The 25,631-nt window shown below is 42.5% G+C and overlaps 1 protein-coding gene and 1 non-coding gene across 2 annotated transcripts; both read right to left on the bottom strand.

Moving 5' to 3' along the window:
* Positions 1–238: 238 nt before the first annotated feature.
* LOC131243485 (uncharacterized) lies at positions 239–2,839 on the bottom strand. The gene is made up of 4 exons (XM_058242867.1): positions 2,343–2,839; positions 1,823–1,885; positions 1,611–1,685; positions 239–1,135 (listed from the first exon to the last, which is right to left on the bottom strand). Exons 1-4 carry the CDS (start codon positions 2,637–2,639, stop codon positions 704–706), a joined length of 867 nt encoding a protein of 288 aa, XP_058098850.1. The 5' UTR covers positions 2,640–2,839; the 3' UTR covers positions 239–703.
* A 17,166-nt stretch (positions 2,840–20,005) lies between these two features.
* Positions 20,006–20,112, bottom strand: LOC131244980 (small nucleolar RNA R71). Its single transcript, XR_009170744.1, has one exon. It is a non-coding gene; the product is annotated as a small nucleolar RNA R71 (small nucleolar RNA).
* Positions 20,113–25,631: the final 5,519 nt, after the last annotated feature.

Here is a 25,631-nt window from a genome sequence, read left to right as displayed (position 1 = left end):
GCAAGCTAAAATGGGCTCCACTAATTAATTACTGGACACATTCGTAAACGATCAACGCCGTCCATTTCTGGGTACCATTGATCAGACGGTTCAGAACATCAAATCAGTGTGATTTTTTCAAGATAAGGTGTGAAGAGTAGGTAGGACAAAAAGGCAATCCAAACCCACTAGGTGGGGCCCCAGCAGGCAGTCAATCATTCTGCAACATGGTAGTGGAAGCAATAAAGAAATAAAGGAATTCAAAGTAATCCAATCATGAATTAGAGCTCTTGAATTACAAAAATCCATAGAACTTGCAAATAGCTATAGTACAATTGGAATGGAGAACTTTCAAGTGAATCATATATGATACTTTGCCGGAGTACGGTGGATCATGCTCATGCATACAACCACTGTATAAGTGGCCCACATGTACTAACCAATGCCATGAATCCAATCATCTTAACCATCCAATCAATGGATCTTCACTCATTAAGATGGACTAGATCAACCAATCTGGTTGACTGCCTGCCCATACCCCGTCCATTTGAACGGTCAGGATTAACCTGAACGAATGCCATGTGAACCATCAATGCTGGCATGAGTATGATCCACCATGCTATTGCTAGTATTATATACTTCCTCATCCTCTCCCAACTTACCTCAGAAAGGCCTCTCAACTTGCGGAGAAGAGCCAGAGAGAGAGAGAGAGAACCACAGCCGTTCATCTAAAACGTGGCTGTTTGATGATCAGAGAGCTCTTCACCCTATTGATTTCAATCCTCCTCTTCCTTGCCTGAGCAGCAATGGCTGCCTTGTTCTTCATATGAAAGGGAAGGTGCCAAAAATCTAAACTAGCAATCTCCTTAGCAGGGAGATTCAGATCGAGAATTCCAACAGGCCTGCACTGGTTTTCCAACCCCAATTCAAGCCCTGATGATGCTAATGAAGGATGCACCTCCCGATATGGGAATTCAGAATTCTTGGCTATTTTATCCGTGGGATCAGCGTCCGGCCGTATCGACTGATGATTGATGATGGAAGGTTGGTTTTGTTCGAAAGCATGGGAAGAAGGTTCTGCTGTTGGAGTTTCCAAAAGATCCAAGCTTTTGGATTGTTTCAGATCAAGCTGGTATCTTGTTTGGAGAGAACCCAACTGCCAAAACACAGAGTATAAGCAGGGGAGAGAGAGTAGCTAAAGATAACTGTATTTCATGAGTTACCATGCCAGATAATCCTATCCATGTGATCAATGGCCTATTAAAATGCACGGTCAAGATCATTTAGGATAGGTCCAATCAACAATTTGAGGCATCTATATGTTGGGGCCATCACAGCTCTAAAGAATCTGTTTTATCAGCCAATTCCAACACTGGTAAAAGGATGGATGTAACTTATGGACGGATCAGATCATCCAATCAAGTGCCAATTTAGCCAATGAAATGTGTGATGGAACTAATGTGTAGTCTGGATTAATCGATTGCACGGTCAAAGTGTTCCAATGCAATCAGTTGCACTTTAACTTTTTAAGTGTTCTGAAAGCAATGGATCATGTCTCCCCAAAAAAGAGAGGATAAAAATCCAGAAGATGAAAGGCTGAAAAAAGGAGATTGAAGGGAAAAGAAAATTACCTCGTTTTGCTTCGCTTTCAACAGCAAATTCAAAGCTTTCAGCTTGTTACAGTAGTTGCCCACCTTTGAAATCTCCTGATTATATTCAGATTAAAACAAAGAAAATCACACCATCAGTAAAAAATAAATAAATAAATTGAAAAAATAGATGCGAATGTAATTATATTAAAAATAATAATAATAATTTTAAAAAATATATATCAAAGGCTTACATGTTTTAGCTGGATTTGCTGTGCATATAACGCAGCTTCCATTTCTCTCAGTTCCTTGCTCGTCTGAAAAAATCAAATCGAAATAAATAAATAAATAAATAACAGAGCAAAAGGCCTAAAACGGTCAACGTACACAGAAATCCAAACCAGATAAGATTTACTTGCCAGAAAAACATAAAAAGAAAATACATAACGCTCTCTTCCTTCGCCTAAAAAATCAAAATAACATATTAAAAAAACAGAGCAGAAGGCATAAAACCATCAATCTAAAAAGGATAAGATCCAGAAATCGAAACCAGATGAGACCCGTTTCCAAACAACATGTAAAAAAGAAAAACCCAGAGAGGAAAATACAAAACGGACCCTTTATTCATCTCATTAAAAAAAACAAAAAAAAAAAGATACAGAAATCAAAACCAGATGAGATCCACTTGCTAAAAACCCATAAAAACAAAAACCCAGAAAGGAAAATACAAAACAAGATCCATTGAATAGAGAAAAGGAAGAACAGAGCATATACCTTCTTCTTGAAATCTCTTCTTCTGGAACGCTTGGGCTTTGAATCAGCATCGCTGGGAGAGAAGGATAGAGGGGTTGCAGGGCTGGAAGCTTCCACCTTTACATGGGTTTCCTTCCCATTGCGCAGAGGAGAAGAAGCTCCTCCAGCGATTGAAGATCTCTTCTTTTTAGCGCCCCAGCAAACGAACGGCCGAGATCTGGTTTGGTGAGAGAAAAGAGACAATTGAAGGAGGATTTCGGCGACTCGAAGCTCGTCTTCTGTGAAGCCGTTGTTCGTATTTTCTACAAGAGATGCCATTGAGAGAAGATAGAGAAAGGAGAAGAGAAGAAGAGCAGATACAGAGCATTGTAGTTGGCGAGGTAGTGTTTGGGTGTTTGCTTTTGATGCGGAGTTCTCCTACCCTCTTTTGTAATGGAAATCCATGGCAAGTTCGTGGGAGTTCGCCACGTGTCAGTTAGATGGAGGTGGGACGCTATTCTCCTCTAGGGTTTATGCTACGCTATTGGGCGTCGATGAATTACACTGATGCGGCCATACACCTTCCTGCAAGGTGTGCACACGACGGTTACAGCTGGGGACCATAGATCATCCGGACCGTACATCTTCTATGACCTACTTTGCATGGTGTATGATGTAAAATTCACCCCGGATTAGATAAGTACAGAGACTAATCTAGGGATATTTGATGGACGGTTACTTTTTTTCTTATCTTATTTATATATCTGTAGACCATAATTTGAATGGCTGAGATTTTTGCAAAGAAGGTAGATTTTTGCATTGGAAGAAAAGCAGATCAACGGTTTGGATTACCAAAACTTGGGCACTATTTGTAAGAATGTCTTGTTGGAAGTTTCGTTACGGTACACATCCGCCTATCGCGGGACTGTGGCTTTCCATTCTTGGATCACGTTGCAATGATCAGAACCGTTGATGTGATGGACAGCGTAGAAACTCTCTCAGATGGGAATATTTGTACTTTTTTTTACTATTGTCCTTTGAATATTATCTGTCTTCGTTAACGTTTGTTTTGTGGTCATTGACAAGGCTTTTCAATTTATTTATTTTTTATCACGATCCACGGTTTCTCTTATCATATGAACGGTTGGGAGGCTAGCAACATACTGCCAGATCCAACGGCTACTGTTCCACGTACAAAATAGCATAGGGTGGGGATTTACCGAATCAAAACTATTGGATGGTATCCATCTTTACCTCCAGAGATGATCCTATCCAACCGGTTGGACCATAAGTTACAATCCAACCACAAAATAGGTTCGAATATTCCATGTGGGAGTGAAATCCAAGCCGTCTATTATGGTGACCATACCATGAATACCCCGTAATGCAAAAATCAGCCCGATCCACTAATTAAGTAAGCCACTCTATAGAAACAAATCAAGACCGTTGTCATAATAACTAATGTATTTGCGGCCCAGATGATTAGTGGATCCTACTGATTTTTGTATTGGATGATCATCATAGTAGGTCCAAACTTTTGGACGGGATGGATGTCGTGGACCCATGATAAGTTGGAAATTATTCACTGGTTGGATGGTAAATCATCATCCAACCCACTGGATATGAGCAATTTCTCCTTTTCTATATTGCATATACACAGACACAGATTTTCTATTTTTGACACGTCGGGGCATGATAATCGTGACCATAGCTATGTTTTGACCTTCCATGGATAGAGATGATACGGAAAACTTTTTAAGTTGAATGTGGATGGTTGTTCGTATTTCTTTTATTAGCTGTAGATCTACAAGCCAAATCCAACGGTTAAATTGCCTTATTGAGGATACCTTTTGATTATAATCTATCTCCCGAAATAGATCAATGACAAGGATTACAGATACAATGGGCCCACATGTAAGAATTGAAAACAGGAATACAATGGTGGCAAATGCTAGTCCCGTGTATCAGGTTTGCTACAATACTCCCTTTGGATTTTTGACTGTAGCCCTTGAAGATAAGGTCAACACAGCTTCATCGGATCAAGCTGGTCCGCAGTGTGACTTTAGTATGAAATGAAATTCAAAAGAATTAACTTCAAATCATTAACTACTATTTGTACAAATGAAATCCATGTTATCAAAATTTTATGTTTGGCATATGGAGTGAACCTTGGTCAATTTCCAAGCATGCAACATTTGCATTCTATGAATTGTCACACGTGGACCATTGTGACGTTTAACATGAAATCCATATAGATCACCAGGTGTGTAACCAACATTTTTGTCATAGAGTCCAAAAAATAAGCTTGGTCTGTAATTTAGGTAGACCCACGGTTGGAAACAGCATACAGGGCAACTCTTGACGCGGATTTCCTGCGAAAGCCTTTCGTAGAAAGTTCATATGCTTAGAAGTTAGGTGGGGCCCACTGGGATGTTTGTAAGAAATCCACCCAATCCATCTACTTTGTAAGATCATTTTAGGACATGCGACCAAAATAAGCTTGGTCCAAAATGCAGGTAGATCATATGTAATGCCCACGAATTTCGAGAGTCGAATAAATACTCGACTCCCGATATCCTGAGTGCCACTGATGTCACGTCCCGAACTCGGAAACTAGACTCACAAAATTTCTAATCGCCGAATCTGGCACCGACAGCCTCCGTAGTACCCCATTCTCAGATCCCGGCATCTATACATCAGGTTCCGATCCTGAGATCCTACAAGAAGGATTTCAAACATAATTTTCATTCAGTATAAGCATAACCATAACATAACCCACGAACAATAACCACAAGAACACCATCACAAAATCCACTATGATCAAAAACTTTGAGTATAGTACGTAAAAAAAAAAAATACAAGGTAATGAAAGTAACAAAAACTCCATAAGCTCAGCTGCACGCTCCAACGGCGGCGAGGTTATAACTGCGTCCTGGCGTCACCTGCACGCATCAATCTTACATAAGCCTATAAAAAGTTTAGAGGGTGGTGTAAGTGTGTACGCAATATGGGCGTGCTCAGAATGCAAGGTCAGAGTAATGTCGAATCATGCTAATGAGTACATGAATGCAAGCAGTCGTACTAAGGCTATGCGGTGCAGTATATGAATGTTATCGGCCATAACACGGTCATGCGATACGAGATGCAACTGAAGCATGTCAATCCTCATCATATATCAGTACAGTTCTCATTCTGGATAATCACCGGGGTTTAGTACACTCCAAATGGCATTGCCGCTCTCCCAGCCGCACAGTCCAAGTGAGCGTAAGAAACCTCACTATTCGCTTGGCCAATAGTCTGCCAATAACTATCCGGCACGTCAATAACGGACTCATTCACGAGATGGTCAAACTTAGCCTAGTAATGCCCCCTACCCTTGGGCGAGTAAGGCCACACCCCTTTCCAACCTACCACGACACAGTGGGAGACGCGGTCTCTTGGTATTCGGCCCTCGTGCGCTCATATATCCACTCGGTCTCGATGTTAGAGTCATTCTCTGGTACCATCGGGTTTAGAAATTTTTATCCAAGGACATCTATGGCGCTCCGATGCTAAAAATAGTATTTCCGGTATTCAATCCATCCATCCACGATGTGTCTATGGAAGCTATGGCCCTGATGTTGCTAGGGTATATAATAATCATAATCACACGAATGCAAGTGCATGAATCACTCTACCAATCATGTAACAATCTTGTGCGTACCGCGCGCTCATGAAAGGCAACTCCGCCTATCAGGGAGCCCATGAACAATTTGTCCGAAGACATATGTTATGATCAGTCACTCCTCATATCAGGCATTCATATGATGCGTATGAGTATGAATCATGTATCTATATTAAACATGTTATATGGTAATGGGCTTTGATCATGATGAAGATGGGCCTAGACGGCCTGCATACTACAAGTATGGATCTATCAATGGGCCCTAGGAAGAGTGACAATGCGAGCATTTAACTAACATTATCCTTACAATGTGGATGTCAAACCATCATTGCTCCCAAGGCACGGCCTGCCATGAACATCATTACATAAACCATGGTGGAAACACACATTGCAATAGGTCTCATATACATCCCGCTGGGCCTCGACCCAAGGGCCTCAAATACATCTAATGGGCCGTATAACATGGGCCTCATATATATATCAAGGCGGGCCTCAAAGAATGGGCCATGACTACATCAAGATGGGCCTCCTCAAATGGGCCTTATATTTGTCAAGGTGGGCCTTAACAACAAGCCACAAATACATCAATATGGGCCTGATCACATGGACCGAAACTATGGACTAGGCCGAGTTGAATGAGCCGAGTCAAATGGGTCGACTCGAATGGCCGCACCAATCATCCATCTATAGAGATCATTATAAAGCATACCAAAAATGAATCATATCCAAAGAATCATCTGGACCATACTACAACTAACTGTGGAGATAGTAATTTCCCATTATCAAATTCTAGTGGGCCCACCATTTAATTTTCATCCAGACTATTCTCATGGTAACAAGGACCTGGGGAGAAACAAATATCATATTGGTCCAAAGCTTTTGTAACCCAAAGGGGGTTTCAAGGGTAGGCATTCGATCCACTGTTTTTTGTAGTGTGGTCCACCTGACAATTGGATCTATTTTATTCATTTATTTTATTATTTATTTTTGTTTTGTCTCAAGTCTTAAAAATTATCTTCAAAATGGTTGGACGGTTGGGATGCAACACATGCATCATGGTGGGCCCCACCGTCCTAACAGTGGACGGTGCGGATAGAGCACATACATCATAAGTGGTTCCCACCAAATGGATGACGGTGTGGGCATACATACATACATCAGTGGGGCCCACCATAATGTTTATTTTCCACTCAATCTGTTGATAAGGTCATATAGACCCGGATGAGAGGAAAAACAAATTTCGTATTGATTCAAAACTTCTGACCCAAAAGGGTTTCAATGGCAGCCGTTCAATCACCACTTTTTCCTATGATGTGGGCCACCTGAGCCATGTATATGGCTGATATTTGGAGGGGGGCCCACTGCACTAAGGGGCCCACCAATGCACGGCGTGAATGCTCAACACACATCACAGTGGGGCCTACAATTGGGACCCACGTCCCTGCCTCTTTTGTCCATGGCGTAGCAAGCAGCAGCGTCCTGCGCTGCCGACGCTGCAGGCAGCAGGCGCTGCTGCATGTTCTTATATTTTTTTATTTTTTTCTGAAATTCCATAGTTTTTCATATATAGGGCCCACATCTGAAAAATCCAACCCGGCCATTGGATTCTACGGCCCATGATCGACCAAATGAGACCAATATGCGACGTGTTTTTGGCGAATAGAAGAATCAAGTTGGGCTTTAACGGTAATAGCACTATTTCCTATGGTATGGCCCGCCCGAGAATCGGATTGGTCTCAAATTTTTGCTCAACGCCTAAAATGAGATGGGGAACGGGATAGACAGCTTGGATTACATTCATTCATCAAGGTGGAGCCTGCATGAGTGGCTCACCCCAAGCCCAACTAGTTCGTACACCCTAACGTCAGTTCACACTTCACTGTTAGCCTCACCGCACGCCCACGGCTGGGCACGTCTAGTGTCCCTAGACGCTGGACAGTGGGATAAAACACAGGTATCATGGTGGGTCCCACATGCACATGGCCCACCATGCATGTATATATATATTAATATAATATTAATATAATATACTATATGTATTATATAGATGGCGGATCTCTCCTGAAATGTGGTAGGCCACACCATCTGATGGATGGAGTAGATTTAACACCAATCGGTGGGGCCCACATCATTCTAGGGGAAGGATAAGGAGAGAGAGAGAGATATATATATATATATATATATATATAGAGAGAGAGAGAGAAGAGAGAGACGGTGATAGAGGGACCCCACCACTATGGGCCCCTCATGGTTACATTACATACATCAAAATGGGTCCTACCAACAAGTGGGCCCTAAAATAAGAATTTAACGGTGGATCACCCACCTCTAGGCCTTCTCCTTAGTCCCTTAGCCTCCTTAGCTCCTTACCTACACTATTGATGGAGGTTGATGATGAATGGATGGTTGAGATGGGAGATGAGAGAGAGGGAAAGTAGACCACACTTGGCTTTGGGAGAGAGGGGGGCTTGGACGTATGGAATGTTGTTGCTTGGGAGTGAAGAGAGAGAATGAGAGAGAGAGAGAGGGAAGTAATGAATTAAATGGATGGGATGATGTGGTGGTTGTAAGGAAAGGAAATGGGAGGTATGGGTGAGTTTAAAAATTTGTAAAAGAGGAATGGTGAGTGGAGGGAGAGAGTTGACTTATGGAAAAGGAGGGATGGGTTGTTGTACTTGGGGTATGACTTGTACTTGACATTGATTGATTGATTGATTGATGGGACATGTTGTAGAGATTTCATCCAAATTGACAACGCGTGGCGTTTCTTCATAATGAACGCGGACCCACAACTTCTAGCATGGGTATCGGATCGATGTGCGAGTCGCGGCGTTGGAACCGCGACAACGGTGCAGTCGCTAGGGTACAAGTTTCAGGTTGAGTCGACTTAGGTTTGCAGGCATCAGCTTAGGTTCGTGCGCAAATGTCGAACATAGGTCGAGGGTTGCCGAAATTCGACCGGGAGGACCGCGGAAGCATATGGAATGGTACAATCTAGGTTACAGGTCTTACAACTTATGCTTTACGGAAATAGAGTTATATAATTCATTTTATCTTGCATTTGAGCAATTCATATAATTGAAATATACTATGCAATGTACTCAGGAATAAACATAAAGTTTTTAACACAAGTAAATCAAGTAATAAGTAAGTCCATCCAGAGTACGAGACTATAGCTGAGCAAAATATGCAATTCCAAAAGTATAAAATGTTTCGACCCTAAAATCTCATCGACGTTCCTCAAGTGTCCTACATTGGCCCACCTAGCAACTAGAAATACGAGGACTCCTCCAAGTTTTTATGTGCCTCCTCCAACTCATCAGACTCCATGGTACCTAAGTCTACAACGGTGTCTGGTTAGTGTTTTAAAATATTGTCCCATAGTGGGAGTGAGTGATCAACTCAGTAGTTTCATTAACTCTAAGTTACATGTGTTATCAATTTTACTAGCACAAGTAATAATAAAGCAACTTAAACACTTAGTTCCTAAATACTCTTATTAACTCACGTGCATGATGTCATGAGATGGTGCATGCCCTCACAATCCAACACTCCCTCATAAGCAACTATGACGCCTCATTCGCAAATACCAACACTCTTTCATCACACAACCACAATGCGCAAGTCGCCACAGTCTAAATAAATGTGATGAATATTCATGTTAGCTGAGTAATTAATTAAGTCAGTTCATCCAATAAAATTAGGGAAGGTGGAACACCTCCATTTAGTCAATGGTTATATCCAGATTGTTAGGCCCAAGGTGGTCGTAGCGGCTATGTGCCTAAGATCCTTGATCTGTATTAAGGTTTACCACCCAGATGACAACTCCCCAATTAATGTGAGGCTAACACTGGCCCGACTGATCACTCAGGACCCGGATGCATGAGGTTAGGCCACCCATCGATGGGTAGAGGGCGCCCACAAATGATGTAAGGGTCACCACCCAAATGCAATTTTGGAGCGGTCGCAATATCATTACAGTTTGATGTACTAGGCTCGTAGCCTTATTGGCTACTCATTAGTCACTATGGAGAGACTCGTCACCCCAGAGAAGGCCAACAACTCAAACATAGTGTATCATACCACCATATCCGACTCCTGAGACTTTAAATCGTATCACTAATAGTTATCAGTAGGCCTTTGCACAGTATGTTTGTGCTCCACATCAAACAGGCGTGATCATACATGGTAAACACACATGATTGGTTAGCTAGTAGACTAGTTCGATAGACTCAATGAACCTCGGCTCAACCGACACCGGGTGCAAGCATCCCATGTAGTCCAACTACTGTCGGTTGTCTATATTTAGCCCGAGTCAATCGGACTAGTCTAGGGCGGCCGACTCAATTATGGCTGCCCTTGTAAATTTATGATTTGTCAGCCAGCTCGATTAACTAAATAATTGCAATTAATCAACATATTAATAAATTAATTATCGCAGCTACAGGAAAGTGTACAAATAGCAAATTAGAAAAATTTTACTTTGTTTGGGCATTCTAACGAACAAGCAGATGGATAATAAGAAGCATGAGCAATAAATCTAGCAATTTCAACTTATTCTAGCATCCAATTGAATGTTCAAGCTACATCACATGTGATTAGCAATTCATAGAAGGCAAACAATCATATGAGTACACATTGGTTAGCATACAATCATCTATTCACTATACAAATCATTAATCATGACATGGGGTTCTATAAATGGCAACCTAGGGGTAATGATCCACACTTTGGAGTGGTATGTCGACTTTCGGACCCATTTCCAAGACTAGGGTCATGTAGATTAGCTGTAAGACCTGTATCCTAACTCGTACCATTCCGTATGCCTCTGCGGTCCTCCTGGTCGAATTCTGGCGACCCGCGACCTGTAGATTTCATTTACGCTTGACCGCGAGTCATACCCTATTGACCCAAGTAGGTTCGACCCGAGACCTATGCTATTGCGACCATGTCGTCGCTATCCTAGGGATGACATCACCCTATTCTACAATCCGACGTCTGGATCCCAAGATATGACTCATGTACGATCATAGCAGTGGACTGCACGTTGTGGGCCATGGTGTACACGTTTCCCCATAATCATAATGAGGATGATGTCATCCTAGGGATGACATCACCCTATTCTACAACCTAACCTACCCCCCTTACCTAGCCTACCCCATAAATGCTCTCTTTTTTTTCAAAACTCATTATTACACCTCTTTCAACCCATCTTTTCACTCTCTCTATCCTCTCACTTTCTCTCTCTTCTTCTTCACTTCCATTGCTAGCCATGGACGTCCTAAGCAAGCTCCATTTCCAACCCTCTTACCTTTAGATCCCTCCTAATCTAACCCTTAGAAGCCCATCTCCACCATGGGAAGGAGTCCTGGAAGGCTTATGAACCCATGGGAAGAAGGAGAAGGAGAAGATCATGTGGGTGTTTTTCTCTCTCTCTCTCTCCCTCTCTTGTTCATTTGTTTTGTGTATGAAGATGTGATTGTGTGGCCCACATAATGAGTTGTGAATGTCCAAACCGCTCATCAAATGGACCTCACTTTGATGTGTGTATTACCCACATCATCCAACTATTTGGGTGACCCACCTAGACAACATGTCCGTAGGTGGGGCCCACCTTAAAATACATGTCTTAGGCAACCATCCAGCGTCCAGGACGCTGGACGTTGCCACTGTGAAGTATGAGGACAATGGGTGTATTATCGTCCAGAGGAAAAAAAAAAAGAGGGGCTTTTGGGATGGGCTGTTAATGCAGGCCCCACCTTGGTGTATGTATAAAATCCACGCCATCCATTTCGTTTCTCGGCCCATTTTAGACGTTGATTCAAAATATGAGACTGATCTGACAATCAAGGGGGCCATACCATAGGAAACAGTAGTGTTTACCATTGAAAACCACCTGGATCTTTTTATTCGCCAGAAACAGGCCGCATATTGGACTCTGTTTGACTGTATCGAGCCGGGGAATGCAATGGGCGGGGCAAATTTTCTCAATGTAGGCCCCACCTGTGAAAAATCACAGAAAATTTGATTTTTTTAAATAAAAAAAGGGGCAAACAGCAGCAGCGTTGCTGTCAGAAGACGCAAGTGCTGCCTGCGGCTGCGTGCAGGCGGACGGACGGTTGGGTTGGGGCTCACGGCCCCAACTGTGGGCCCCACCTTGATGCGTTTCGACCACGTGTCCCGTATATCAGAATCGGCGTGACCCGAGACTTGTACCAGTGCGACCGCGCCGTCGTCGCGGTTCTGATGCCGCGTCTTGCACGCCGATGCAGTACCCTGGCCAGGAGATGTGGGCCCACGTTCAGTTTGAGAAAAACGCCGCTCGTTGCAAATCCCGAGAGAACCCATCACATCAATCCCATCAATCCCATCAATCAAAGTACACATCACACTCCATCACTCACCCATCCCCAAGTACAACCACCCCTCCCCTAAAGTCAACTTTCTCTTACACAAGTACACATCACTCACTCACACCCATCACACCCATCTCTCTCACTCTCTCTCTTACACTTCTCTCTCATCTCTCTTTCTCATTCTCCAAGCAAACATCCCACGTCCAAGCAAGCTTCCATGGGAGAGCTTTTGTGGCCCACTTTCCTACCTCCCATCTCCACCATCCAAAGATCATCCTGACCGTTGAAGTTGTGCCTATTGGAGCTCTATCATACATAAGGCGGAAGAAGGAAGAAGGGATCTAAGGTAGGTGATTTTATTATTTGATTTGTGATTTAAGGGCCCACATATGTGGGACCCATCTTGATGTATGTGTTGTGATCATAGGAGGGGCCCATAGTGGCGGGGTCCCTCTACTACACCGATCTCTCTCTCTCTCTCTCTCTCTCTCTCTCTCTCTCTCTCTCTCTCTCTCTCTCTCTCTCTCTGTTTGGTGATGATGTTGATGAGGTGTGTGGCCATCATGTTGAGTTTGATCCACACCGTCCGATTGCGGGACCCACCATTGTTGCCCGTCCATTTGGATAGGCCCAGATGAAGGAAAAAATAATAATACAAATATCAAGTTGATCCAAAGCTTTGGTGGGCCACCGGGTGGACCCACCTTGATGTGTGTGTGTGTTGGACGCCCATGACGTGTGTCCCACATCCATGCGTCCATCCATTTTGCCCAGGCCACGGGCCCACATGATCCTGACCAACCAGGTTTCAGGTGTCCAGCAGCAATGCTGCTGGACTATATGAAATGGAAAACACAAATGTCTGCTTGATCCCAAAATGGGTGGGCCGTTGACGTGGCACCACCCTGATTTTTGTGTTTCTTCACACCGTCCATCTATTGGACGTGTGGGGTCCACCTCGAGGTATGTATATCCACCGTCCATCAGGGACGGTGGGATCCACCATGATTTATACGTTATATCTTCACCGTCCAGAGGTTTTCTGGACGGTGGGATTCCACCTTGAACGTAAGTGTTTTATTATGCTGCCCACCCTGCTCGTGTGTAGCATCCATGCAGCGTGGGACCCACATGATGAGGAGTGGACCGGCTGGTATACCACCACACCAGTTATATTGCTGCTGTAGTGCGTCAGCAGCTGGGTGGTTTGATCCACACCGTCCAGCCCTTGGACAGTGGGACCCACCATGGTGCATGTGTTGTATCCATACCGCCCAACCATCTTGTGATATCATTTTATGGTATGGGAGAAAAAAATGAGTCAGATCTAAAGTTCAAGTGGACCCCACCATTGAAATTTGAGGGGGACAGTGGCATCCACCGTTCATCCACTGCAGATGTCGGATGCTCGTAACAGCAGTAGTGCAGCTGACCGTGGATGGAGAAAAAAAAAAAAACATAAATGTCAGCTTAATCTAAAAGCTGGTGGGTCCCATACGTGTGGACCCACCTTGAAGTATGGTTTCATCCCCACCGTGATGTGTGATCCCCTGGCCATTCGTTTGACGGGCCACACCATGATGTATGTGTTTCATCCATGCTGCGTAAACAGCAGTGTGGCCCACTGCATGTGGGACCACACGTGATGCATGTGTCTTGTGTCCACACCGTCCAGTCCACTGGACGGTGGTTGTTAGACTCCCTAGCAATATAATAATATTATATTATAACATAAAGAGGGTGAACATTGATATATTAATAATTTAATATATATGCATGTTATATTCAACTGAGGTGGGCCACATGTGTGGACCCACCTCTGATGGAGGTATACATATAATATATAATATGTATTATAATTACGTCATATCAATATATATGATATGTATTATATATATCAACTACATGGCTGAGGTGGGCCACACGTGTGGACCCATCTCTAATGGAGGTATTTCACCTCTGCTATCCACCGTCCACTGCTGGACAGTGGGATAGGTGATGTATGTGTCTTAGATCCTGGCCGTCCGTCCATCGGGACGAAGCTCGTATGGCACGTGTGAATTATCCACATCATCCATCTGAGACAGATTCAAATATTAGGTGGAGCATACCACTGTCCATTGCTTGGACGTGGGGTCCACATGGTATGCGTGTTTCATTCACACCATCCATCACATGGACCCATCTGGACGTGTGTGGTTTATTCACACCGTCCAAGAATGTGGCAGATTCAAATCTTTAATGGGCCATACTCGTGGGGCCCACTTGATGTATATGAGGCTTATTAGTGCAGCCCATTGATGCAGCCCATTTGATTTATATAAGGCCCATATAGTGCGGCCCATTTGATATATATGAGATCCATGTATTGCGGCCCATTGTGATGTATGTGAGGCCCATATGACGAGGCCTGATGTGACGAAATCATGGCCCATGTGCCGAGATCCACGTGATGTATATGTTTGATCCGAATGGCCCAATTTGATTTATATAAGGCTCATATGATGAAGCCCATTGTGATGTATTTCCGGCCCATTTGGTAAGGCCTATAGTGATGTATATGTAGGCCTTGTATGAGGCTCGTGGATGCGGCCCACCTATTGTGTATTAAGCCCTTGTGTGAGGCCATGGGCCTACGATACGTTTGGCCCTATGTGGGCTACTCCTTGGGAGCAATAATGGTTGAATGTCTACAGTGATGGGCAATGTTGGTTGAATATCCACACTATGACCTTCCCTTAGTGCTTGTTAGGCCCATTCCGATTGCCGATTCCGAACGACGTGACCGATTTTCCATTCTGATTATCGATCGATTCTGATTATCGTGACCGATTGCCAATTCCGATTGATGTGACCGATTTGCCGATTCAGATTATCGATTGATTGCAATTATCGTGACCGATTATCGACTCTGATTGCCGTGACCGATTTACCGATTCTAAGTATCGATTGATTCCGATTATTGTGACCGATTACAGACTCTGATTACCGTGACCGATTTGCCGATTCTGATTATCGATCGATTTCGATTGTCGTGACCGATTACCGACTCCGATTTGTCGTGACTGATTTGCTGATTTTGATTATCGATTGATCCCGATTATCATGGCCGATTACCGATTCCGATTGACGTGACCGATTTGTCGATTCTGATCATCGATCGATTTTGATTGTCGTGACCGATTACCGACTCCGATTGTCGAGGCGATTTCGATTCTAATTATTGATCGATCCGATTCTCGTGACGATTTGCCGATCCCGATTATCAATCGATCCGATTGTCGTGACCGATTGCGATTCGATTATCAATCGATCCGATTGTCGTGACCGATTTGCCGATCTCGATTGTCGATTCGATTAGCGTGACCGATTTGCCGATTCGATTATCGATCGATCCGATTGTCATGGCCGATTTTCCGATTTCGATTATCGATCGTTCGATTGTCGTGACCGATTTACGATCGATTATTGATCGATCCCGATTGTGACCGATTATCGATGTCGATTATCGATCGATTCGATTGTCTGACCGAATTCCGATCGACTATTGATCGATCGATTGTCATGGACCGATTTCGACTCGATTATCGATCGATCCGATTATCGTGACGATTTCGATTCTAATTATCGATCGATCCGATTGATCGTGACCGATTTGCCTATTTTGATTAGCGATCGAGGTTGAATATCGTGACCGATTTACGATTACGATTATTGATCGATCCCGATTGGCGAGTCATATAGGCCGATTCGATTGTCGAGGTCGATTGTATGGCCGACCGATTGTTGAGGCCGATTAAGTGTCGATTCCAATTGTCGAGACCTATATGATGTATATGTGAATCATAGTTGAGGTCTACCGTGATGTATTCATGGCCCATGGGCAAGGCCCATTGTTGTGTATTCGTGGCCTATGGGCAAGGCCATTGTGATATGTATTAGGCCCATGATGTATGACGTGTTTGATGTATTCATGACCTATGTGTAGGGCCCACATGTCATGTATTTGAAGCCCATGAGCAGGGCCCACCTGTTGTGTATATGTGGCCCTTGAGTAAGGCCCATGGTGTTGTATATTAGGTCCTTGTATGATGTCATGAGTCTACTATATATTAGGCTTTATGCGGGTCATTGTTAATGCACTTTTAACGAAAGAGGTGCTAAGAAACCCATCATCAGTTGTCTCTTTATTGACTGGTGATCAGGGTCAAATATTGCATATCAGACCCCAATAATTACCAGATTTTACGTATATGATAATGCTTAATGGAGTATTTTAATTGTATTTTTGTTACAGGATGAAGTCAGGAGCGTTAATTGAAAATTGATGTTAAAGGCATGGATTTCATGATCCAAAGTTTCCAGAGCACGGGATGGACTCCAGAGAACCAATAATGAAGATTTTATACGCCTGAGATCTGAGGAAAGCAAGCCAAAGGGGCCCGAAAAGGGTCCAGAATGCAAGATCACATGGTTCCCGCGATCCGATCAGTTCGAAACTTCATACATGGTATGAGGGCCGTAAATTAACCGTACATATTAAATTTCAGCCATTGAAGATCTCGGGAAGTGGTCTAACGGCCAGATCAGCCCCTTAATTCATTAAGTGGGGTCCGCTGGATATCTGGATATACATCAATTTTGGTCCTGACGGTTTAAAGAAGATGAGCAATAGGATGGACGGATTGGATTTCTCGAAAATCATCACAGTGGACCCATATGTATAATGTATGTACATAGTGCACATGTGCACTATCGGAGCACCGAACGCACCTAAGTCGGTCAGCAGCGCTGACCCGACTTTCCTTTTCAAAAACGGAAAACTCCGTTTCAGTGCCGCTCGTAACGGACGGAAGATCCGTTTTTACGGACCGCTGTGGGCCCCACCGGTAGCACGTACGGCCGATCCGAGCCGTTCATCATGTAGAAGGGTTCATCAGCTACAAAACCATGTTTGCAGTTTGTGCTCATGCGTGCACACGTGCGTGATACAGAGGCCACAAACAGGCCGTCTTGTGACGTTCAAAACTGATTTTGTTCTGATTTCTTCTCTGGGCTGCGTCCACGCAAATTCAAAACCATCCATATTTGAACGAAATCTCGTCCTCTATCCAATGGACGGGGTGGATTTCTCCGAAAACGCTTATGTGGGGCCCACCGAGCATCACAGCGCCGGACGTGCGAAGGCTTACGCACGTCCGCGAAGAGCTGACTTCCGGGCGGTTGTGGCCCACCATCTTCGATCAGATGGAAGATCTGATCCGTCCATCGTGTAGAGGGCGTCGAGAGCTTCAAAACCATGTTGATATTCCTCGCCCATGCGTACACACGTGTGCGGTGCAGAGGCCAAAAGTAGACTGCCCCGGAGTTCAAAACTGATCTTTTTGTATTTTCTTCTCGGCCGCACTAATGGACCTTCAAAACCACCTATTCTTGACTGAAATTTCGTCCGAATCCAATGGATGGGGTAGATTTTCCAGAAAATGTCTCTGTGGGGCCCACCGATCACGGCTGCGAAAAAAGTGCACTTCGAGTCCTTCTACGACTCGCCCACCGATCCCATCCATCCAGCCGCTATAGAAGGGGAGTTTTGGACGTGGGAGAGTCATTCAGAACCAGGGTCCAGATCTGGAGCAAGGAAGAGAAGAAAGAGAAGAAAGAGAAGAAAGAGAAGAAAGAAGAGAGAGATCGATTGGTTTGGTGTTTAATTTTTATGAATTTTATTTAATATTTTTCATGAATTTTATGGGTCACTAATCTCTCAGCTAGGGCTGAGATGAAGCCCCTAATTTGATTAGCTCTTGTATTGGTTGATTTACTTTGAATTTCAATTAATTTGTTTCTTTCTTTAAGTGGGCTTTATGGGTTTAAATTCTATACTTCTCCATCTATGAACTTGATTAAAGTATATATATGGATGTTGTTTGGATGCTTATTATAGGTACTTGTGTCTGATCAAGAACAAGTTTCCTATAGAGGAAGAAACAGGGTGCTTTAATGAATGTACATTCCATGGACCCGACCAAGGATATGGGATATGTCATTCATGGCATTGCTTAAAGGAATTAGACAGTTTGTATGCCCGATTAAGGACACAGATTGTGCTTTCTCTATTTAAGTGGTATCAATCTAGATTAAGGTGAATCAACAGACAAAACAAGGGTTAGGATAATTAGGGGTGGATTCGAAAGTCCTAGTGCCCTCTCTCTGATTGAATTTTCTTCCCTGTTCTTAATTAATTATTTTTCATAAAATTGTGCTTAGTAATTCATTCCATTATTTGTTGGATTAGTTAAGGAGAATCATAGATTTGAATTGTGACGACCAGTCCTCGTGGGAACGATCTCGTAATACGTACCGTATCTACATCTGATTCGTATACTTGCGAGTTTAAAAATCATTTAAATCATGTTGGTTTAAATAAAACATCAAGTTTTTGGCGCCGTTGCCGGGGACTGTTTTGTTCCAATTGGATTTAGGATTCTCTCTTATCATAATTCATAGTCTTAGTTTTTTTACTAACTTTAGGTTAAATTTTTTTAGAAACTAACCTATTGCCTGTTTTGTAGGGACCTGACATAAACTACTAATTTGGTAATCTCTTTTCAAATTTTCTATTTTTTTCTAATTTCTATTTTTAGAATTAAGGTTTTATTTTTTTTTAGAAAGTTTCTATTTCTAGGCTATTTTATTTTATTTTTAGAAATTTCCTATTTTCTAATTCTAGATTCTGATTCTTCTTTCAAGTAACTTTCTATTTTCTAGTTTAGGTTTTATTATTTTTAGAAGAGTCTTTAGGTTTTATTTTTTAGAAAGTTTCTCTCTTATTTTCTAATTTCCTATTTTTTAGAAATTTTCCCTTTTTAGAAACTAACTTAGCTTTTATTTCTAAGATTACAAACTTTCTTTTTTAGAAATTAACCGTTGCTTAGGATTTTTTTTCTAGCATTATTTTAGTAAATTTAATTTATTTTTGTTTTCTTTTTGTTTACAGGAATTAAGGAAGGAAGCTGCTAAATAACATTGTCTTCAAAAGAAGGAGCTCTCAAATCTTCAGACATTCATCATCTCCTTTTCTCGGGTTCTTCTTTCCAATTCTCGTTTGCATAGCTTTCTCTTGTTTTTAGGAATTCATAACTTTTTCCTTTAGTTTTATTCATCTTAGGTTGCATCTTAGTTTAGTTTTCTTTCTTATTGCAATAACATAGTTTATGCTAGGACGTAGATCTCTGAATATAGAACTAGCACCGTTTGATCCTGAGATTGAAAGAACAATTCGTGAAAGATTGAGAAATAATCCTGTTGAAATGGCGAATGAGACTGAAGTTAAAGCTCTCAAAGATTATTCAGCTCCTGTCCAATTTAATGCGCCTTCATGCATAGTGTTGCCAACCACTACGGCAGCACACTTTGAACTTAAACCTGGAGTCATACAATTGTTGCCATCCTTTTATGGATTGGACAAGGAGGACCCATATCATCATGTGAAAGAATTCTTAAACATTTGCTCCACCTTTAAGTTCCAAAACTTCTCAGACGATTCGATCCGCCTACGCCTGTTTCCTTTTTCTTTGAAGGATAAGGCGAAAGCATGGTTGAATTCTCTAGAAGTTGGATCTATCACTACATGGGACCAACTGTCTAAGAAGTTCTTAAACAAGTTCTTCCCCGTTCACAAAACCAATGCCCTCCGTAGAGAAATTACTAACTTCACACAAAAAGAGGGCGAGCACTTTCATGAATGTTGGGAAAGATGGAAGGACTTGCTTCTTAAATGTCCTCATCATGGTTTTGAGAAGTGGCAACAAGTTCAATACTTCTATGACGGTCTGACACCACAGAACCGTCGCATGGTTGATGCCACCAGTGGAGGGTCATTCATGACCAAAAGTGATGTCGAAGCGTGGAACTTCTTTGAAACCTTGTGCGAAAATTCCCAGCAATGGGATTATTCAAATAGAGGTGACAGAAGTCCCCAACCACAAAAGAGAGGTGGTATATATGAGATAGGAGTCATGCCAGAGCTGAGCGCCAAGCTTGATAACCTGACAAAGAAAGTTGATGCTCTGGTATTAAATAATGGACCACCACAAACAGCTCAAGTCGAGGCATATGCCACATGTTCTAGTCCTGCCCATCCTATGCAGTCTTGTCCATCTGGTGCAGCATTCCCAGAACTTCTCTCTGAACAAGTTCATGCTATGAACACTTTTCAAAAATCTGGGAATGATCCTTACTCAAACACCTATAATCCAGGGTGGGCTAGACATCCAAATTTCTCTTGGACAAAAGGACCACAACAAGGAGGACCATCTGGAAATCCTCCTATGCAACCTTACTCCCAAGTTGGCAGTCAACAACTTCAACAGTTTCCACAATATCAACAACTGCCTACACAATCAAGGAAACCATCTCTTGAGGATACACTCCATCTTTTCATGCAGAGTTCTCTCCAATTCCAAAAAGACACCCAACAAACCTTACTGGCCAACCAGCAAAGCTTACATGCAAATGCACAATCCATTGCCAAGTTGGCAGTACAATGGTCAACTTGCCGCCACATTGAGTGAGAGAGAGAAGGGCAAGCTCCTAGCCAACCCGAGGCTAATCCAAAGGGACAGATGAGATTGGCTCTAATTCCAACCAAGGGCAATATCATGAGCAGGCTAAATCGATCACTACCCTTAGGTCAGGCAAGCAGATTGATAACAGAATAGAGATGCCTGGGGATGAATCAAATTCTAAAACAGAAGATCAAGATGAAGCAGAGAGCCATACCAATGCATCCAAAGTCCAAAAGCTCTCTGACTCTCCAAGAGCCACTAATGTGCCACCTTATGTGCCCAAAGCACCCTTTCCTCAACGTCGGGCACCAATAAAGAAAAGAAATAACTTTGATGAAATCTTGGATGTGTTTCAAAAAGTGCAAGTCAACATCCCGTTGCTTGACGCTATCAAGCAAGTCCCTGCTTACGCTAAGTTTCTTAAAGATTTATGCACTCAAAAGCGTAAGCAGAATGTTCATAAGAAAGTCTTCCTTGCAGAGGCGCTCAGCTCCATGATTCAACATAACACCCCTCCTAAATTTAGGGATCCAGGAGCTCCCACCATGTCTTGTGGCATAGGAGATCATAAGATCGGGAAGGCATTACTTGATTTAGGGCGAGTGTCAATTTGTTACCATATTCGGTTTATGAGCAGCTAGGACTTGGTGAGTTGAAACCAACTAAGGTAACATTACAACTAGCTGATAGATCTGTCAAGGTGCCCCGGGGTGTTATTGAAGATGTGTTAATCCAGGTTGATAAATTTTATTTTCCAGTGGATTTCATAGTTATAGATACTCAGCCTGTCCAGAATCTTCATAGTTAGATTCCAGTCATTTTGGGTCGTCCATTTTTGGCCACATCTAATGCTATTATCAATTGCGGAATGGAGTTATGAAATTGTCCTTTGGTAACATGAATATTAAACTCAATGTTTTCAATGCAGGACAACAACCCTCAGATTTGGATGACATATTTGAAGTGGACATGATCGAGAGCCTTGTGCAGGACTCCTTCCGTACATCTTTTGAAGATCCTCTTGAGACCTGCTTAGCACAATCGGGCATGGATTTTGACATTGATAGTCCCATCCATGAAGTCAATGCATTGCTCGACTCTACTCCTATATTGGAGACTGAAAAATGGAGAGCGAAAGTGGAACCTCTTCATCCCTCTGAGACTCTTCTTGACAGCATAGCTTCCGACTCTGAGAAGACAAAGGCGAGCAGGCTGCTTAATGTTCTTAGAGCATATAAGGCAGCAATTGAACGGAAGATAGTGGAAATACAGGGAGTATGCCCCACGATATGTATGGATCATGCTGTGGAAATGTCGCATAACATGCAAAGGAAGCGTGATCCTAACATAGAAGAAGTCGTTCGAGCAGAAGTCCTTAAATTATTTGACGACAGTGTCAGTTGCCTTATTTCAGATAGCACAGTTCATGGGAACTCACATCACTTGTCTAGGATCGGTTAATGAAAGTGTTGAGGTAATTTCTTTGGCGGACCCTGGTTATAAAGATTATTTCATTCATGGTCCGTTCTTGTCTGGCTGAAGACGTTAAACTTAGCGCTCATGGGAGGCAACCCAGCCTTTTGCTTTATTGTATTGCTTTTTATTTCATTCATTTTCATTTTTCTTAGTTAGTTACTTCAATGTTTGTGGGTAACATTACTGCAAACCCTCACGAGACTACAACTCGTCCACTAGGGGTAACCTAGGGGTTTAAAGGCTTGTTGCATGCGCTAAATGCAATCGAGAGCACCTGCGAAAGTGGTATAGGTAGGATCTTCTTTTCTTTTTCTTTTTGTTATTTTTGCTTCTGTTAATTTCTCTCTTGCCCTAACTTGCTCTTACATTGATAATTTTGGGAAGCCTCTTAATTCTCCGTCCAGGTACTATCTTTCCCTCATTCCTCTTTTATTATTCGTTGTTCCATGTGCATCGCATGATTATTTCTTTTACATTGAGGACAATGTAGATTTTAGGTTGGGGGTGGGAGATTAGGTTACCTAATCTGTATTTTCTTGGTCTTGAGCAAAATTTGTGAAAATTTTAAAATTTTTTCTGGAATTTCTATTGAATTCAAAGTGATTTTGAAGGATAGTTGTGATTTTACCATTATAAGATACATGATGTTGGTAACTAATGACTCTTGGATTCGGCCATCTGCTTGATTTCACAGTCCATTTTGATTTGTTAATCCATGATTAGACGTTGTAAACATTGATTGAGTCATGATTTCACATATCACATCTCGCTTACACATTAAGCTTTCGATTCGATAACTGAATGATTAACTTGGTAAAAAGAAGAATTAAAAGGCTAAGTCACATAATCTTCACCATAGGTTTGCTCCCTATAGGTATAGATTTGATTCTCCATAGTTGACTTATAAAAAATGAGGCGACAAGTTTTCGCCATAGGTTTGCTCCCTATAGGTAAGAATTTGATTCCCCTCATTTGCGTTACTGCTCATAAAGAAAATCAAGGCTGGTAAAATGAAAAGTTAATCTGTGAGATAAGTGTTGGTTTCAAGCTTGGTTGTCACGAATTACCAATGATATCATGAGATTGACAATTGGATCTCTTAATGTTTGTAAGTCGAAATTACACTTTACATTCATGGAGCTCGATGTTCAGAATTGTTCTAATTAATGGATTAATATGTTGAACTTGATTATGAAGTTTACTGTGAGCTTGATTTCAGGAGAAAATTCCACTTACCATTCATGAATCTTAGAATTTTCACATCTCAGCTGTCTGTTCACAAGTTACTTGAGTTACAGGAATCATCTTTTATTTCTAAAATTATTTTTCGCATACTTTGCTCGGGACTAGCAAAATGCTGGTTGGGGGTTGTGATCAGGGTCAAATATTGCATATCAGACCCCAGTAATTACCAGATTTTACGTATATGATAATGCTTAATGGAGTATTTTAATTGTATTTTTGTTACAGGATGAAGTCAGGAGCGTTAATTGAAAATTGATGTTAAAGGCATGGATTTCATGATCCAAAGTCTCCAGAGCACGGGATGGACTCCAGAGAACCAATAATGAAGATTTTACACGCCTGAGATCTGAGGAAAGCAAGCCAAAGGGGCCCGAAAAGGGTCCAGAATGCAAGATCACATGGTTCCCGCTATCCAATCAGTTCGAAACTTCATACATGGGATGAGGGCCGTAAATTAACCGTACATATTAAATTTCAGCCATTGATAATCTCGGGAAGTGGTCTAACGGCCAGATCAGCCCCTTAATTCATTAAGTGGGGTCCGCTGGATATCTGGATATACATCAATTTTGGTCCTGACGGTTTAAAGAAGATGAGCAATAGGATGGACGGATTGGATTTCTCGAAAATCATCACAGTGGACCCATATGTATAATGTATGTACATAGTGCACATGTGCACTATCGGAGCACCGAATGCACCTAAGTCGGTCAGCAGCGCTGACCCGACTTTCCTTTTCAAAAACGGAAAATTCCGTTTCCAGCGCGCGTAACGGACGGAAGTCCGTTTTTACGGACCGCTGTGGGCCCCACCGGTAACACGTACGGCCGATCCGAGCCGTTCATCATGTAGAAGGGTTCATCAGCTACAAAACCATGTTTGCAGTTTGTGCTCATGCGTGCACACGTGCGTGATACAGAGGCCACAAACAGGCCGTCTTGTGACGTTCAAAACTGATTTTGTTCTGATTTCTTCTCTGGGCTGCGTCCACGCAAATTCAAAACCATCCATATTTGAACGAAATCTCGTCCTCTATCCAATGGACGGGGTGGATTTCTCCAAAAACGCTTATGTGGGGCCCACCGAGCATCACAGCGCCGGACGTGCGAAGGCTTACGCACGTCCGCGAAGAGCTGACTTCCGGGCGGTTGTGGCCCACCATCTTCGATCAGATGGAAGATCTGATCCGTCCATCGTGTAGAGGGCGTCGAGAGCTTCAAAACCATGTTGATATTCCTCGCCCATGCGTACACACGTGTGCGGTGCAGAGGCCAAAAGTAGACTGCCCCGGGACGTTCAAAACTGATCTTTTTGTATTTTCTTCTCTGGGCCGCACTAATGGACCTTCAAAACCACCTATTCTTGACTGAAATTTCATCCTGAATCCAATGGATGGGGTAGATTTTCCAGAAAATGCCTCTGTGGGGCCCACCGATCACGGCTGCGAAAAATTGCACTTCGAGTCCTTCTACGACTCTGCCACCGACCCCAGCCATCCAGCAGCTATAGAAGGGGAGTTTTGGACGTGGGAGAGTCATTCAGAACCAGGGGATTCCAGATCTGGAGCAAGGAAGAGAAGAAAGAGAAGAAAGAGAAGAAAGAAGAGAGAGATCGATTGGTTTGGTGTTTAATTTTTATGAATTTTATTTAATATTTTTCATGAATTTTATGGGTCACTAATCTCTCAGCTAGGGCTGAGATGAAGCCCCTAATTTGATTAGCTCTTGTATTGGTTGATTTACTTTGAATTTCAATTAATTTGTTTCTTTCTTTAAGTGGGCTTTATGGGTTTAAATTCTATACTTCTCCATCTATGAACTTGATTAAAGTATATATATGGATGTTGTTTGGATGCTTATTATAGGTACTTGTGTCTGATCAAGAACAAGTTTCCTATAGAGGAAGAAACAGGGTGCTTTAATGAATGTACATTCCATGGACCCGACCAAGGATATGGGATATGTCATTCATGGCATTGCTTAAAGGAATTAGACAGTTTGTATGCCCGATTAAGGACACAGATTGT

This window comes from Magnolia sinica, chromosome 4 (genome assembly GCF_029962835.1).
Source record: "Magnolia sinica isolate HGM2019 chromosome 4, MsV1, whole genome shotgun sequence".
Classification (NCBI taxonomy): Eukaryota; Viridiplantae; Streptophyta; class Magnoliopsida; order Magnoliales; family Magnoliaceae; genus Magnolia; species Magnolia sinica.
This window is presented reverse-complemented; position numbering and strand designations above follow the sequence as displayed.